General features: G+C 46.4%; 2 protein-coding genes across 6 annotated transcripts in view; one reads left to right on the plus strand and one right to left on the minus strand.

The window, feature by feature from the left end:
- Positions 1-6855, plus strand: part of ZMYM3 (zinc finger MYM-type containing 3) — a 41773-nt gene extending 34918 nt beyond the window's left edge. For all 5 annotated transcript variants that reach the window (XM_060756131.2, XM_060756133.2, XM_067471607.1 and 2 more), the window contains 4 exons: positions 1344-1458; positions 3549-3803; positions 3906-4041; positions 5842-6855. In XM_060756131.2, the coding sequence (XP_060612114.2) occupies positions 1344-1458; positions 3549-3803; positions 3906-4041; positions 5842-6055 (720 nt within the window). In that variant the 3' untranslated portion in view covers positions 6056-6855. The remainder of the gene's footprint in view (positions 1-1343; positions 1459-3548; positions 3804-3905; positions 4042-5841) is intronic.
- A 3108-nt stretch (positions 6856-9963) lies between these two features.
- On the minus strand, positions 9964-15747 carry LOC132762896 (gap junction alpha-3 protein-like). Its single transcript, XM_060756130.2, has 2 exons — positions 15102-15747; positions 9964-12242 (listed from the first exon to the last, which is right to left on the minus strand). The coding sequence occupies exon 2, from the start codon at positions 12234-12236 to the stop codon at positions 11400-11402; it is 837 nt and encodes a 278-aa protein (XP_060612113.2). The 5' UTR covers positions 12237-12242; positions 15102-15747; the 3' UTR covers positions 9964-11399.
- Between the last annotated feature and the right edge of the window lie 979 nt (positions 15748-16726).

Consider the following 16726-nt stretch of genomic DNA (forward strand, 5'->3'; position numbering starts at 1 on the left):
TCTCCCATATTTCAAGGCCAGAAACAATGGAAAGCCACAGAGGTCTTGCCCCTCTCCCCACCCCTGTCTCTCACACTCATCCCAAAAGGAAAGAGCAATCCTTTCTTTACTGCATGAAAGCCATTGGCACTTTCTCCATTATCTGGCCAGCAAAACAGAGCAGCGTGGTGCCTTCCCACAGCTCTCCTTGTCTTCTATACCCGATGTACAATTTCCCTTGATGAATGGGGCGGAGGGACGAGAGAAGGCACGATTGGTGGGGACGAGGGAGAGGGCCTTCTCGGTGGTGGCCCCCCGATTTTGGAACTCACTTCCCAAGGACATCAGGCATGCCCCAACATTGACAGTCTTTAGGAGGAACCTGAAAACGTGACAGTCCCAGTGTGCCTTCCCGGGATAAGCAAAAATTCCCAGCAATATGTCCTCAGAATGCACTTTACTATTGAATTAGGTTGGACTGTGCTCCCTCATTTCTTTTAAAACTCAATACCAGATATATTCTACCTTGCCCAGGGTTTATTTTTTTAATTTTAAATTATTACATTTGGCCCGGCCACAGGTTTTTAAATCCTTGTGTGTTATTGTTTATTGTTTATATGTGATTATTTATTTATTTATTTATTTATTTACAGCTTTTATATTCCGCCCTTCTCACCCCGCAGGGGACTCAGGGCGGATTACAGTGTACACATATATGGCAAACATTCAATGCCAATTTTTGACATACAAACATATACAGACATACACAGAGGCTATATAACTTTTTCTGGCCGCCAGGGGAGCTGTCGCTTTCATCGTCCATCTGCGACGCTGATGAAGCACTTCCGCATTCCCCGCATGCTTCCCCGCTGGAATGCTTTGCTGGAGTCTTCTTTATGGCCTCATAAATCAGTTAATTTAGCCTCCCCACACTTTAAGGTGGTACCTTATTTTCCTACTTGACAGATGCAACTGTCTTTCGGGTTGCAAAGGTCGACAACAGGCTACACACCATTGGTTGGAAACCCACTCCAACCTGGGCTGGCTTCGAACTCATGACCTTTTTGGTCAGAGTGATCTCAATGCAGCTGACACTCAGCCAGCTGTGCCACAATCCTGGTGCTATATTAATTGTATTGTATTTATTGTTTTTGTTTATTGCTTTCTTGTTTTATTGATGCGTTGTTTGGCTTGGTCTCATGTAAGCTGCTCCGAGTCCAATGGGGAGATGGTGGCGGGGTATAAATAAAGTTTATTTTTATTACTATTATTATTATTATTATTATTATTATTATTAAGACCATTGCTGTGCATTTCATCTAAACGTTTGGCTTGTCTCACGCTCTGTCCTGCTGCCTCCTCAGTATCTGCTGGAGAACAACCGCATGGTGAACATCTTCACAGACCTCTACTACTTGACCTTCGTGCAAGAGCTGAACAAGGTCCTGAGCGGCTGGCAACCCACGATCCTGCCCAACAGTATGTGGTGGTGGGGGGGGGGGTGAGGGTGGGGGTTGCACTTGCCCAGGGGTCCTCAGGCTTTTAAAGTTCACACTTCCTCAGCTTGATGGCCTCATGTTATGGAAGGGGGGCGATATTATCGTTTCAAGAAAACATGAACACATTTCTATGCACACTGCACATGTCTTATTTGAAAGAACAACAGAACATTTGAAACGAACCATTTGAAGCAACATACTTATCAATGGGCTGCTTTGTGTTTTCCGGCCTGTATGGCCATGTTCCAGAAGCATTCTCTTCTGACATTTTGCCCAGGTTTCATTGGAAAGTGTGGGCCTGCTTTTGGCTGATGAGAAAGTCAAGCTAACTAGGATTGTTGTGTGCCTTCCAAGTAATTTCAGATTTAGATAAACTCTTAAGTTTAGGGTGTGGGGCTTGTAAAGGACCTTGGATGGACGCATCTGGCCCAATGGCCTTAGTTTGGGAACCCCTGGACTAGTTTTTCTTCCGATCTATATGGCCATCTTCCAGAAGCATTCTCTCCTGACATTTTACCCACATCTATGGCAGAGGTTGTGAGGTCTGTTGGAAACTAGGCAAGTGGGGTTTATAGATCTGTAGAATGTCCCAAGTTGGCCATGTTTATTTTAACTTACGTTCTACTGTATGTGTATGTGTTTGTCAAATGTTTTTGATACGGCCAAAGGGCTAATCAATAACATGTGTACTTACTTACTGGGTTGCTGTGAGTTTTCCGAGCTGTATGGCCATGTTTCAGAAGCAGTGGGTGGCGCAGTGGGTTAAACCCCTGTGCCGGCAGGACTGAAGACCAACAGGTCGCAGGTTTGAATCTGGGGAGAGGCGGATGAGCTCCCTCTATCAGCTCCAGCTCCTCATGTGGGGACATGAGAAACCTCCCACACGGATGATAAAACATCAAACCATCTGGTCATCCCCTGGGTAACATCCTTGCAGACGGCCAATTCTCTCACACCAGAAGCGACTTGCAGTTTCTCAAGTCACTCCTGACACGACAAAAAAAAAGAAAAAAAAGAAGTAGCATTCTCTCCTGACATTTCACCCACATCTATGGCAGGCATCCTCAGAGATTGTGCGGTCTGTTGAAAACTAGGCAAGTGGGGTTTATATATCTGTAGAATGTCCCAGATGAGAGAAAGAACTCTTGTCTGCTTGAGGCAAGTGTGAATGCTGCAGTTGGCCACCTTGATTAGCATTTAATGGCCTAGCAGCTTTAGAGCCTGGCTGATTGCTGTTTTGGGTTTGCAACATTGGTTTTCCCGGCTTGATTTTTGGTTTTACTGGCATGCTAATATTATTGTTAAATGAATTTATTGGTTGATTTGTATAATGTTTTAAAACGTTTTTATTGTTTTAATTGTTATTCTTATGATGTATATGTTGCAAGCATCGTTGATGCCTATGTGAGGCCACCCTGAGTCCCCCTTGTGGGGAGAAGGATAGAAGCATATGAAAAAAAATCCATCGTTTGGAATTGTTAACTGGCCGTGATTGATGCTTGTCTGGAATTTCCCTGCTTCCCATTAAATGCTAATCAAGGTGGCCAACTGCAGTATTCACACTTGCCTCAAGCAGACGAGTTCTTTCTCCCACAATGGACATTCCACAGATATATAAACCCCACATATCTAGTTTCCAACAGACCTCAGAACCTCTGAGGATGCCTGTCATAGATGTGGGTGAAACATCAGAGGAGAATGCTTCTGGAACATGGCCATACAGCTCAGAAAACTCACAGCAGCCCAGTAAGTAAGTACATTTTATTGATTAGTCCTTTGGCCATATCAAAAACATTTGACAAACACATACAGTACAATATAAATTAAAATAAACATGGCCAAACAGCCTGGAAAACTCACAGCAACCCAGTGATTCTAGCCATTAATGCCTTCAACAACACGTCTGGGTTTGGAGACAGAAAGGAAAGGCACCTGAGTTCCTGAGCTAAAAACAAAGAGTGGCTCTTTGTGGGTGGTGGGTTTGTGGCCTGTGGCCTCGGATGCCCCTGCTGAGGCTTCTTGCTTGCCTGTCCCTCTCTGAGTGTTGCCGTTGGGCACCTGTCTTTGCAGACATGGTCTTCTCACGGGTGGAAGAGGAGCACCTCTGGGAGTGCAAGCAGCTGGGCGTCTATTCCCCCTTCGTCCTCCTCAACACCCTCATGTTCTTCAACACCAAGTTCTTTGGGCTGCAGACGGCCGACGAGCACATGCAGCTCTCCTTCACCAACGTCGTGCGGCAGTCGCGCAAGTGCGCCACACCGCGGGGCACCACCAAGGTGGTGAGCATCCGCTACTACGCTCCCGTGCGGCACCGGAAGGGGCGAGGTAGGGAACGATCCCCTCCCCCAAACCCCACATATGCATGTGCCCCCCCCCCTCCCTCCTTGGGCCTGGCTTTGGCCTGAACTCTCCGCATCTCCCCCATAGACGCCGGCGGAGGCAGCGGCACTCTCGGCAAACGGAAGCGGGAGGAGGATGTGGCGCCGGTCTTGGAGCAGCGAGAGAACCGCATGAACCCCCTGCGCTGCCCGGTCAAGTTCTATGAGTTCTATCTATCCAAATGGTGAGAACTTTAGGAGGCAGGCAGATCGTACAAATAAACAAAAGATAGAACTATTAATGAGCCCCCGATGGCGCAGTGGGTTAAAGCGCTGAGCTGCTGAACTTGCTGATCGAAAGTTCGCAGGTTTGAATCCGGGGAGAGGCATGACTCAGAGCAGCTTACAAGTTATATGTAAATACAATATATTATATTATTAGCATAGCACAATATTAGCACCATACATTCCCATATTATACTATACCATTATACTGTAATATTATTAATAATATTACATGTAATATGAAATTATAATTATTACATTGTATTATTATATTGTATTGTATTATAACATTATTATCAGTATTATATGTGTATGCAATATAATATTAGCACAGCACAAAAAAACTGGCAATATATATATTGTCTTCACTGTCCATGTAAGAAAAAGAAAACACTAGAAAGGTATTAACTGTGGTGAGCAATACAATTATTGAAAGCACAGGTGGTTACATTGCAAAACCCGAGGCTTATACTCGAGTCGAAGTTATGTATTATTTTACTGGGTATTGTTATTATTCTTATTAAATTTATTATTTTACTCTATTATCATTGTTATTACATTTATTATTTTACTCATTATTATTACATTTATTATTTTACACTATTATTACTGTTATTATATTTCCATTATTTTACTCTATTATTATTATTATTATTATTACATTTATTATTTTACTGAGGTATTTTTATTTTTATTACATTTATTATTTTACTCTATTATTGTTATTACATTTATTATTTTACACTATTATTACTGCTATTATTTCATTTCCATTATTTTACTCTATTATTATTATTATTACATTTATTATTTTACTCTATTATTATTGAAAGGATACGTAAGCACATTTACATTGAAGGTTAGAATAATGGCCTAATCAGAGTTGGATAGTCTAACCTTAAATTACATTTTTATGTATGTAAATATTCAAAAACATATAACCTACCGATGATTCAATTAATATAATTTTATTGGTATCTAGTTTTATTTTGAGATTTATCAGTAGCTGCTGTATTTCCCACCCTCGGCTTGTACTCGAGTCAATATGTTTCCCTAAGTTTTTGTAGTAAAATTAGGTGCCGTGGCTTATGTTCAGGTCGGCTTATACTCGAGTATATACGGTAGCTTCTCACACCAGGCCTTCTCACAGACTAAGGTCTACCTCATACAGAGGCTTCTCTCACAGACTAAGGCCTACCTCACACTGTGAGGCCTTCTCATAGACTTTCTCCCATATACGGTATGTTGCCAAAGTGTAATACTTTCTTGTGGGTTTTTTCGGGCTATAGGGCCATGGTCTAGAGGCATTTCTCCTGACGTTTCGCCTGCATCTATGGCAAGCATCCTCAGCGGTAGTGAGGTCTGTTGGAAATAGGACAATGGGTTTATATATCTGTGGAATGGCTGGGGTGGGGCAAAGAGCTCTTCTCTGCTGGAGCTAGGTGTGAATGTTTCACACCTAGCATTTGAAAGCCTGTCTGAGCCTGGGAAAATCTCTTGTTGAGAGGTGTTAAGATGTGCTTGGTTGTTTCCTCTCTGCTGTTGTCCTATTTCCAACAGACTTCACTACCTCTGAGGATGCTTGCCATAGATGCAGGCGAAACGTCAGGAGAAATGCCTCTAGAACATGGCCCTATAGCCTGAAAAAACCCACAAGAACCTAGTGATTCCAGCCATGAAAGCCTTCGACAATGTAATACTTTCCATTTCTCCCTGTTGACATCTGATTTGTGCCTCTCTTCTCGCCCGTCCCTTTCTAGTCCTGAGAGCCTTCGGAGCCGCAACGATGTCTTCTACCTGCAGCCGGAGCGGTCGTGCATCGCGGAGTCGCCACTGTGGTACTCGGTCATCCCTATGGACAAAAGTATGCTAGAAAGTATGCTCAACCGCATCCTGGCTGTGCGTGAGATCTACGAGGAGCACAACCGCGGAGGAGGAGGAGGAGGGGGCGGCTTGGACGACGACATGGACTGAGGGCCAGAAGGGGACCGGCACCACTCTGGCCAACTGTTTTTTGGGGAGAGAGGATGGGGACTTTGGGGGTGGCGCCTGATGTGGCTCACTGACCACTGAGCAGCCGTGTCGGACTCCGTGACGGCAAAGAGCCCCTGTTAGGAGTGGGTCCGCACCACGCGACGCCAGCACCTCCCTCCTTTTGCCCCTCTCCCTGCCGCCGAGGAGTGCCTCTTGCTTGCTTGCCACTCTTTCTGGCACCAAACCCATCGACGAGGCAGGTATGCCTTGTCCGGAAAGGGAGATGGTAGCAAAGAAGTGATCCTAGCAGACTCTGGGCAGTTTGTGGGCACAATCTATTGTTAACGGGGGCAAGAAGGGTGCCCGTTCTCTCCTTCTTGCCCACCCATTTCTTGAAGACTTCCTTTCTCTCTTGTTTGTTAGAGGAACGGAACATTTAGAGCCTCTCCTGATTCTCGGGACTTCGTTTTGCTTTGTTTGGGAGGCCAGCCGGGGCAGCCTCCCCTTTCCCCCTCCTCTTTGGCCTCTCTGTGTGTGTTGCAGCGTTGAGCCCTGAGCTATGGCCGGTGGTGGTGCTGGTGGTGTTGGTGCCCGTCTGTTGAGCCTTGTACATATTGTCCTGGCCCCAGCCCCTCTGTCCATGTCCTCGTCGCCAGTGAGCCAGTCGCGGGTCTTTTCGTCGTCATCGTCCGTAGTGAAAAACGGGGCGCTAGGACCCGCCTCCCCGCCCCCTCCTCGCGCCCCCCTCCTCCCCACGTTTCTCTGGAAACCGTTCATTTCAAATAAAGGCACAAAACAAACCTGCCGGCCTTTGCTTCTCATTTCAGCAAGAGGAGCCTCCTCGGTCTCTTTATTTATTTTATTATTTTACTAGCTGTACCTGCCACACATTTCTGTAGCCAACCTTCCCTCCCTCTTTCTCTCCTTCTTTTCCTCCTTCCTTCACTCCCTCTTTCCTTCCTTCCTTCCCTTTTCTGCTTTTCTTCTCTCCTTCCTTCCTTCTCTACCTCTTTCCTTCCTTCCCCCATTTTTCTTTTCCTTCCACTTTCTCTCCTTTCTTCCTGCTCTACCTCTTTCCTTCCTTCCTTTGCTCTTTGTTTCCATGCTTCCTTCTCTCTTTCCTTCCCTTCCTCTTCCCTTCCTTCCCTTTTTTTCATTCTCTCCTTCCTTCTCTACCTCTTTCCCTCCTTCGTCCCTTTTTCTTTTCCTTCTCCTTTCTCTCCTTTCTTCCTTCTCTACCTCTTCCCTTCCTTCCTTTTTGCTTCCATGCATCTTTCTCTCTTTTCTTTCTTCTTTCTTTCTTTCTTTCTTTCCCTCCCTCCTCTTTCTTTCTTTCTTTCTTTCTTTCTTTCTTTCTTACCAGGGCCTACAGCTAAGCGTGCCAGGCACTTGGCGCTCGGTGGTAGATCCTGCCAGGACCTACCACCAAGTGCCTCTTACTTGGCACTGGGCTGTAGGCCCTGATGATTGGTCACCAATGGGCTGAAAATATTTGGGTTTTTTTGGAACTTGGACGGAAAATCTCATTTGGAAAGACGCCCATTTTGAAAACAAAAACGGCCTTACAAATGAAACAAACCAAAATGGATAATGATTCTGTAGAAATGCACAAGATTATTACATAGTGTGATGTTTGCGAATGGGTACAATAGCTTCTCGTGGGAGCCCCCGGCGGCGCAGTGGGTTAAAGCACTGAGCTGCTGAGCTTGTTGACCGAAAGGTCGCAGGTTCGATTCCGGGGAGCAGCGTGAGCTTCCGCTGTCAGCCCTAGCTTCCGCCAACCTAGCAGTTCGAAACATGCAAATGTGAGTGAAGGTAACGGGAAGGTAATGGCACTCTATTCGGTCATGCGGCCACATGACCTTGGAGGTGTTTATGGACAACGCCGGCTCTTCAGCTTAGAAATGGAGATGAGCACCACACCCCAGAGTCAGACATGGCTGGAGTTAATGTCAGGGGACAACCTTTTTTTTACAATAGCTTCTCACTTAACCAGCACTCCTGGAGATTTGCCTATCCTGGATAAATAGTTTCTGGTTGCTTGGGAGTTATTATTCAAAACAGATGTAACTCATAGTATACCCCCCCCCCCCCCACCATACCATCAGCTCTGTAGTGATATATTGAAATACAGGAATTAAAAACAAAGACGAGCTTAACATAACACTGTTTTACTGTCTTATAAAAGCAGCTTTTTAAAATGCAAAGCAGCATTTCTTCTGTTTTTTGTCCCAGTTGCTTGAGAGTTCTGGTTAACTGAGAAATAGAGTTCCGGCATCCAAAAAAAGGGAGGAAATAAACCAAGGGAATGCTGTTGTAACAAATAGAAGCATTTGGAATGAAAATGCATATTACTTTGCACTGCAAAAAATATGGGAACTGAAGGGACGTTTCTTGGGATGCTGTGAGCTTTCTGGCCTGTATGTCCATCTTCCAGAAGCATTCTCTCCTAATGTTTCGCCTGCATCTATAGCAGGCATCTCAGAGGTTGAGGAGTCTGTTGGAAACAAGGCAAGTGGGGTTTATATATTGGTGGAATAATGTCCAGTGTGGGAGAAAGACCCCTTGTCTGTTGGAGGGAAATGTGAATGTTGCAATTGGTCACCTTAATTAGCATTGGATTGCTTTGCAGCTTCAATATTTATGGTTGGTGTATTATCTTTTTGAAATAAAATATTTTTTAAAAAAACATTGAATAACCTTGCAGCTTCAAAGTCTGGCTGGTTGCTGCCTGGTGTGGAATCCTTTGTTGGGAGGGGTTAGCTGGCCTTGATTGTTTCCTGTCTGGAATTCCCCTGTTTTCTGAACTAACCTGGACACAGCATATTATTTGAGAACACGGAAATGCTGGACCACTCGAGCAACTATCATATCAGACTCCATAGAAAAGCCATTGAAATCCACAAGCATGCGGACAATTTCAACAGAAAGGAAGAAACCATGAAAATGAACAAAATCTGGCTACCAGTATTTAAAAAACCTCTAAAATCAGGACAGTAAATAAAGAACACTCAGAAAGCAGGGGTATTCCAGACAGTAAACAATCAGGGCCAGCTAACATCTCCCAACAAAGAATTTCCCCCAGGCAGGAAGCAGTCAGACTTTGAAGCTGCAAGGCTATTCAATGCTAATCAAGGCGGCCAATTGCAACATTCACACTTGGCTTGCAACAGACAAGAGTTGTTTCTCTCTCACCCTGGACATTATTCCACAGATATATAAACCCCACTTGCCTAGTTTCCATCAGACCTCACAACCTCTGAGGACGCCTGCCATAGATGTGGGTGAAACATCAGGAGGGAATACTTCTGGAACATGGCCATACAGCCTGGAAAACACAGTAACCCAGTGATTCCTGCCATGTAAGCCTTTGACAATACATGGGACATTTCTTACTTGGGGAATATTTTTGTACTGTCTCTTGCCCATAGTTACATCCTTAAGAATCCTTATATTGTCCCTCTTCCTTATAATCAAGCATCTCAACACAAGATTTAGGGACTTCGTGCCCAAAGAAAACATCTCGGACAAAGAAAGCAGCATCTGTTGTGTTGAAAATGTTTTAATGCCCAATTTTTTTCATCACAAACTCCTGAAACGGGGAAAACCCATTGCAAGACACACAGAATGCATGCTTGTCTTGTGCAATAGGTTTCAGAAGATGTTTCGTAGAGGAGCGAAATAAGCCAAGGATGTGTTGGCAACTCCAGGTCAAAATCCAGCTTTATTTACATGTTGCTTTGGAAGGGCCCTGGGTCACTTTGGGAGGTCAGTCGTGCTGCATTCTGGCCGCTGGAGGGCAGCCGCGGCCACCTACAGTCTCCACAAACCTCCTTCAGATATCTTTGCCATAGATGCAGGCAAAACGTCAGGAGAGAATGCCTCTAGAACATGGCCATATAGCCTGAAAAAACCTACAACAACCCATCTTTGCTCCTGTTGATCTTTGGAAAAGAGCCACAGGCAAAGCATCAGACCTTCAAGTCAGAGTCATCCAATCCTGGATCTGGAAGGTGATCACAAATGCCATCTAGTCCAACCCTATTTTGCCATAAATAATTCCTGAAAGATGCCCATCTAACTTTAGTCAAAATTAAGGGAGCCCATTAATGGATTACACCAGCATTTCACAACCTGGGGGTTGGAACCCCTGGGAGGTCACAAGGGGGTTACAGAGAGGTTGCCAAAGAACATCAGAAAACATATATTTCTGATGGTCTTAGGAACCCCTTTGGCAGAGAAGGTTGAAGATCTCTCCACCTGTCCTTCTCTTCCTTTTTTGGAAACAGACAACAAATCAATGTATTGTCGAAGGTTTTCATGGCCGGAATCACTGGGTTGTTGTAGGTTTTTTTGGGCTATATGACCATGTTCTAGAGGCATTCTCTCCTGACATTTCGCCTGCATCTATGGCAAGCATCCGCAGAGGTAGTGAGGTCTGTTGGAACTAGGAAAGAGGGTTGGAGGATATACTAGTCCTAGTATATCCTCCAACCAAAAGCCCTCCTCCGCTGTGATTGGCCGGCCTCTCAGCCAAGGGGAGGGCTGTTTCTGAGACTCCAAGAGAGGAGGGGAGAACATGCATGCTCGGCACATAGCAGGGTGGTGTGCATGTGTGGATGAGGGAGAGCATGTGAAGCTGGAGGGAGACTCACCAGCGAATCCCTTCAAGGCATGGAGGTTATGTGTGAGAAGGGTTCAGAATGCTCTTTGATTGTAGGTGAACTATAAATCCCAGCTCTCAAATGTCTATTTTCCCCAAACTCCACCAGTGTTCACATTTGGGCATATTGAGTATTCGTTCCAACTATGGTCCAGATCTAACATCATTTGAGTCCACAGTGCTCTCTGGATGTAGGTGAACTACAACTCTAAAACCAAAGGACAGTGTCCACCAAACCCTTCCAGTATTTTCTGTTGGTCATGGGAGTTCTGTGTGCCCCCATCTCCAAATCAATGCCCACTAACTCTTCCAGTATTTTCTGTTAGTCATCTGACTTCTTTGTTCCAAGTTTGGTTCAATTCCATCATTAGTGGAGTTCAGAATGCTCTTTGGTTGTAAGTTAACTCTCAATTCAAGCAACTACAACTCCCAAATGGCAAAATCAATCCCCCCTCCAACCCCACAAGTATTCAAATTTGGGCTTATTGGGTATTTGTGCCAAATTTGGTTCAGTGCATGAAAATGCATCCTGCATATTAGATATTTACATTACGGTTCATAACAGTAGCAAAATTGCCGTTATGAAAGTAGTAATGAAAATTATTCTATGGTTGGGGGTCACCACAACATCTTGAACTGTATTAAGGGGTCATGGCAATAGGAAGGTTGAGAACCACTGCCTCAAACAGCTAAATCACTCGGTCTCCATTTTGCACTGGACTTGCTGTACTTGTTGCCTCGCTTCTGGTGTCGGTCCCAGTTGGGGCTTCCGATGCCGGCAACTGTGTCTTTGCCCCCGGGAAGGTGGGCTGGGGCTTCTTCTTCTGCCTCTGCCAGGACCTCCGGCTCAGCTTGGGACCTCTGTCCTGCTCTGCGGCATTTGGCTCGGAGCACATGGCAGACCTCCACCACGTTGAGGAGGAGCGAGAGGCAGGCCGCGGCCAGCATGAAGAGGATGAAGATGGTCTTCTCGGTAGGCCGCGAGATGTAGCAGTTGACGGCGTTGGGGCAGGGCCAACGGCTGCAGGTGTAGAGGGGCTGCAGGCCGAAGCCGTAGAGAAAGTACTGACCGAGGATGAAGCCCACCTCCAGCAAGGCCTTGAAGACAACGTTGCAGAGGTAGGTCTGCAGCACGGCTCCTTGTAGGCGAATCCGGCCACAGGGATCACGAAGGGGGTTGCCAGCCGCAGAGCGACCCCGCTCCCTTTCCTCCTTGCGCACCAGGTGCAGGACGTGGCCCAAGTAGACCAGGCTTGGGGTGGAGACGAAGATGATCTGCAGCACCCAGAAGCGGACGTGGGAGATGGGGAAGGTCTGGTCGTAGCAGACGCTCTGGCAGCCGGGCTGCTTGGTGTCGCAGGAGAAGTTGGACTGCTCGTCCCCCCAGACCTTTTCGGCGGCCGCTCCCAGGACCAGGATGCGGAAGATGAAGAGCACCGTCAGCCAGACCTTGCCCACCTCCGTGGAATGCTCCTGCGCGCTCTCCAGCAGCCGGCCCAGGAGGTGCCACTCGCCCATCGGGCCCTGCAAGGAGAGAAGCGGCCCGTCAGAGGTCCCTGCCATCGGCAGCCCACCTTCTGCCAACCCAAAGGGGGCACGGGCAGGCTCAGATCACAAAATCATCAAATCCTACCACTTCATCACATTTACTAAATTCCACTGAGTGCTACACTTAAACATGTGTTCATCACATTAGGTTGGGTTCAAGTGTCAGATAGAGTATTTGCGTATTTTAAGCTTGCCAGCCAGTATTCTTTTCAAATATTTCAGGAGGGAGGGTGGGGAAGTGGATTTTTTGTAACAATCCAGATGTTTGGCCAATTCTGTAATGTGATGGCATTCGTTGCTCTCAGGTTTTAAATAAAACGTTTCCCCAATTTGTGGGAGGGGAAATTGTAGGAGAAGCCAAAAATATCCTTGTTAGGGAAAGCATTACCTTTTGCTCAGAGTTTTTACTTTGGCAGAAAAATCTTTTTTTCCAAGCCAAACATCTGCATCTCCCTCAGACAGATTAATGGCTTCCAGACCTTTGCCATTTTGTTGGCCCTTCTCCGGACCCCTACCATCTTGTCCATATCCATATCTTGAATTGTCTTGTCCAGACTTGGGCGCAATATCTCAGGTGAGGTCTGGGACGACGCTTTCCCTCAATCTAGCTAGACCAACTCCACTGAATCCATAGGATTTCTAAACAGTTGACTTATTTGACCAAGGGATTCAGTGGTCGAGCTTAGTTGGTGCTCTCAATGAGAAATGTTTCCAGGCTCTGCTTCACCCAGTAGGACTCTTTGCCATTTCATCTTTCCTTCTGGTTGGGGTCATGTTGCCCTTTCGTGCCCCATTGTGCTTTTGTTCTTTGGCAGAGCCAATTGTGAGTGTGCCCCTCTCTCTCTCCAAAACCAAGTCATTAAACCTAATGGGTCCCATTGTTGTCTCTGACCTTTAATTTGCAGAAGGGTGCCAATGTCTGCAGACTGAGCCATTAATGCCCAGGAGAAGACTCTCTGCCACCATCGTTACCCTAAATGCCCTTTATGTCACCGCTCTGTAAGCCCTCACCTTGGAAATGCAGTGTTTCTCCTTGAACTTGACAGGATCCAGAGGCTGCTGGAGCCCTTCTCTGTGCAAAATGAGTTAAGCAGAGGGCACAAGGGAGCGCAGGCAGTGAAAGCATTGCCATGCATGGAAAAAAGAGCAGCCCAAATGTGGCAAACTGTAGCTCTATTAGAGCATTTATCAACCTAGAGGTTGAGACCTCTGGGGGGGTCATGAGGGGGTGTCAAAGGGGTCGCCAAAGACCATCAGAAAAACACAGTATTTTCTGCTGGTCGTGGGGGTTCTGTGTGGGAAGTTTGGCCCAATTCTATCGTTGGTGGGGTTCAGAATGCTCTTTGATTGCAGGTAAACTATAAATCCTAGCAACTACAACTCCCAAATGTGAAGGTCTATTTTCCCCAAACTCCACCACTGTTTACATTTGGACGTATTGAGTATCTGTGCCAAGTTTGGTCCAGATCCATCCTTGCCTGAGTCCATAGTGCTCTCTGGATGTAGGTGAACTACAACTCCAAAACTCGAGGTCAATGGCCACCAAACCCTTCCAGTATTTTCTGTTGGTCATGGGAATTCTGTGTGCCAAGCTTGGCTGAATTCCTTCATTGGTGGAGGTAAGAATGTTCTTTGATTGTAGGTGAACTATAAATCCTAGCAACTACAACTCCCAAATGTGAAGGTCTATTTCCCCCCAATCTCCACCAGTGTTCACATTTGGGCATATTGAGTATTCGTGCCAAGTTTGCTCCAGATCTATCCTTGCCTGAGTCCATAGTGCTCTCTGGATGTAGGTGAACTACAACTCCAAAACTCGAGGTTGATGTCCACCAAACCCTTCCAGTATTTTCAGTTGGTCATAGGAGTTCTGTGTGCCAAGCTTGGCTCAATTCCTTCATTGGTGGAGGTCAGAATGCTCTTTGATTGCAGGTAAACTATAACTCATAGCAACTACAACTCCCAAATGTGAAGGTCTATTTCCCCCCAATCTCCACCAGTGTTCACATTTGGGCATATTGAGTATTCGTGCCAAGTTTGGTCCAGATCTATCCTTGCTTGAGTCCATAGTGCTCTCTGGATGTAGGTGAACTACAACTCCAAAACTCGAGGTCAATGTCCACCAAACCCTTCCAGTATTTTCTGTTGGTCATGGGAGTTCTGTGTGCCAAGCTTGGCTCAATTCCTTCATGGTGGAGGTCAGAATGCTCTTTGGTTAAATCCCAATAACTACAACTCTCAAATATGAAGGTCTACTTTCCCCTAATCTCCACCAGTGTTCACATTTGGACATATTGAGTATTCGTGCCAAGTTTGGTCCAGATCCATCCTTGCTTGAGTCCATAGTGCTCTCTGGATGTAGGTGAACTACAACTCCAAAACTTGAGGTCAATATCCACCAAACCCTTCCAGTATTTTCTCTTGGTCATGGGAGTTCTGTGTGCCAAGTTTGGTTGGTGGAGTTCAGAATGCTCTTTGATTGTAGGTGAACTATAAATCCCAGCAGCTACAACTCCCAAATGACAACATCAATCCCTCCACAACCCCATCAGTCTTCAAATGTGGACATATCGGGTATGTGTACCAAATTTGGTCCAGTGAATGAAAATGCATCTTGCATATCAGATATTTTCATTCCAATTCATAACAATAGCAAAAGTACAGTTATGAAAGTAGTAATGAAAATAATTTTAGGGTTGGGGGTCACCACAACACAAGGAACTGTATTAAGGGGTCACGGCATTAGGAAAGTGGTGAACCACTGCTCTATTGGGATTGGGAAGATGCTGAGGATGACGAGGAGAGGGGTCTATAACTAGCTGTGAGGAAACTCACCCCTTCTAGGTGGGGAGGCTCCAAGGCTAAGCCGTTCCCATCCCAAACTCAGGATTTCTGTCCAAGGAGGAAGAAGGGCAGCAGTCTTGGGTGACGGCTCCAAAAGAGGCCCATTCCTGCAACGGACGTTGGTCTCATCCAAGATTTGTTGCCATCAGGGCTTCATGACTGACCCGTGTGCCGTCCACTGAGCGAATGTGCCTGGCCAAGAGAGCGAGGAGGGGGAGAGACAGGGGGGTAGGGCACGGGCCTTTTTATTTTTGGACCGGGCCCTTGGTTAATTATAGCCCCTCCTGCAGGGTGAATGGGCCGGGCAGCAAGGTTATATTTAGGCAGGGAGGGGGGCCTTGGAACGGCTTGCCTCCAGGAGCCACGCGGTGCTCTTGGAAGGCCCTTCATGGCCCTCATGCGCCGAGGGAGCCATGCGCCTTTCGCCACCCTCTGCCTCCCAGCAAAGTGACTTTGGAATGGAAGGAGAGTGGCGTCTCGTAGCGGCCTCCTCCTCTCGTGAGCCGGCCTTGCTTCCCTCTTATGAGTCCCACCTGAGGGATCAACCGGCTAAGGCAGTGCTTCTCAACCTTCGTAATGCCGCGACCCCTTAATACAGTGCCTCACGTTGTGGTGACCCCCAACCATAAAATTATTATTATTACTACTTCCTAATTATAATTGTGTTACTGTTATGACTCATAATGTAAAAATCTGAAATGCAGGATGTATTTTCATTCACTGGACCAAATTTGGCACAAATACCCAACAACAGAACTCCATGCCGTCATGTCAGCCACATGACTTTGGAGGTGTCTATGAACAACACCGGCTCTTTGGCCTAGAAATTGACTATAGAGTTGGACACGACTGGACTTAATGTCAGGGGAAAACTTTTACCTTACGTTATCCAATATGCCCAAATTTGAATACTGGTGGGGTTGGAGGGAAAATTGATTATGTAATTTGGGAGTTGTAGTTGCTGGGATTTATAATTCACCTACAATTAAAGAGCATTTTGAACTCCACCAGTGATGGAATTGGACCAAACTTGGCACACAGAACTCCCACAACCAACGAAAAATACTGGAAGGGTCTGGTGAGCACTGACCTTGAGTTTGGGAGTTGTAGTTCACCTGCATTCAGAGAGCATTGCAGACTCACACAATGATGGATCTGGACCACACTTGGCACAGATACTCAATATGCCCCAATGTGAACACTGGTGGAGTTTGGGGAAAATAGACCTTGACATTTGGGATATGCAGTTGCTGGGATTTATAGTTCACCTGAAATGAAGAGCCCTTGCCTACTCTGCACCCCTGCCAGCCGGCAGGGGGTCGGCCGCCATTTTGGAGGCGGCGTGGCCAGCCAATGCGGCTTCGCGACCCCCAGAAATTGGCCAAACGACCCCCCGAGGGGTCGCGACCCCCAGGTTGAGAACCTCTGGGCTAAGGGATGCTTCTCCACATTCAATGTCACCCTCCCCATTGTCACCATAGATATTGGACTCAAGGCATCAGAAGACAGCTGAGATTTCTAGAAAGATGACCCCAAACTGGGAGGGAGAGCTGATACTCCAGAAGATCGAGTCAGAGATCGGCTTGGAGTCAGCTGCATTAAGATCACTATTGACC

Source organism: Anolis sagrei, chromosome 10 (assembly GCF_037176765.1).
Source record: "Anolis sagrei isolate rAnoSag1 chromosome 10, rAnoSag1.mat, whole genome shotgun sequence".
In the NCBI taxonomy this organism is placed as follows: domain Eukaryota; kingdom Metazoa; phylum Chordata; class Lepidosauria; order Squamata; family Dactyloidae; genus Anolis; species Anolis sagrei.

Coding starts and splice junctions, on each gene's coding strand:
- LOC132762896 (XM_060756130.2), bottom strand. CDS start 12,236: ATGGGCGAGTGGCACCTCCTGGGCCGGCTGCTGGAGAGCGCGCAGGAG.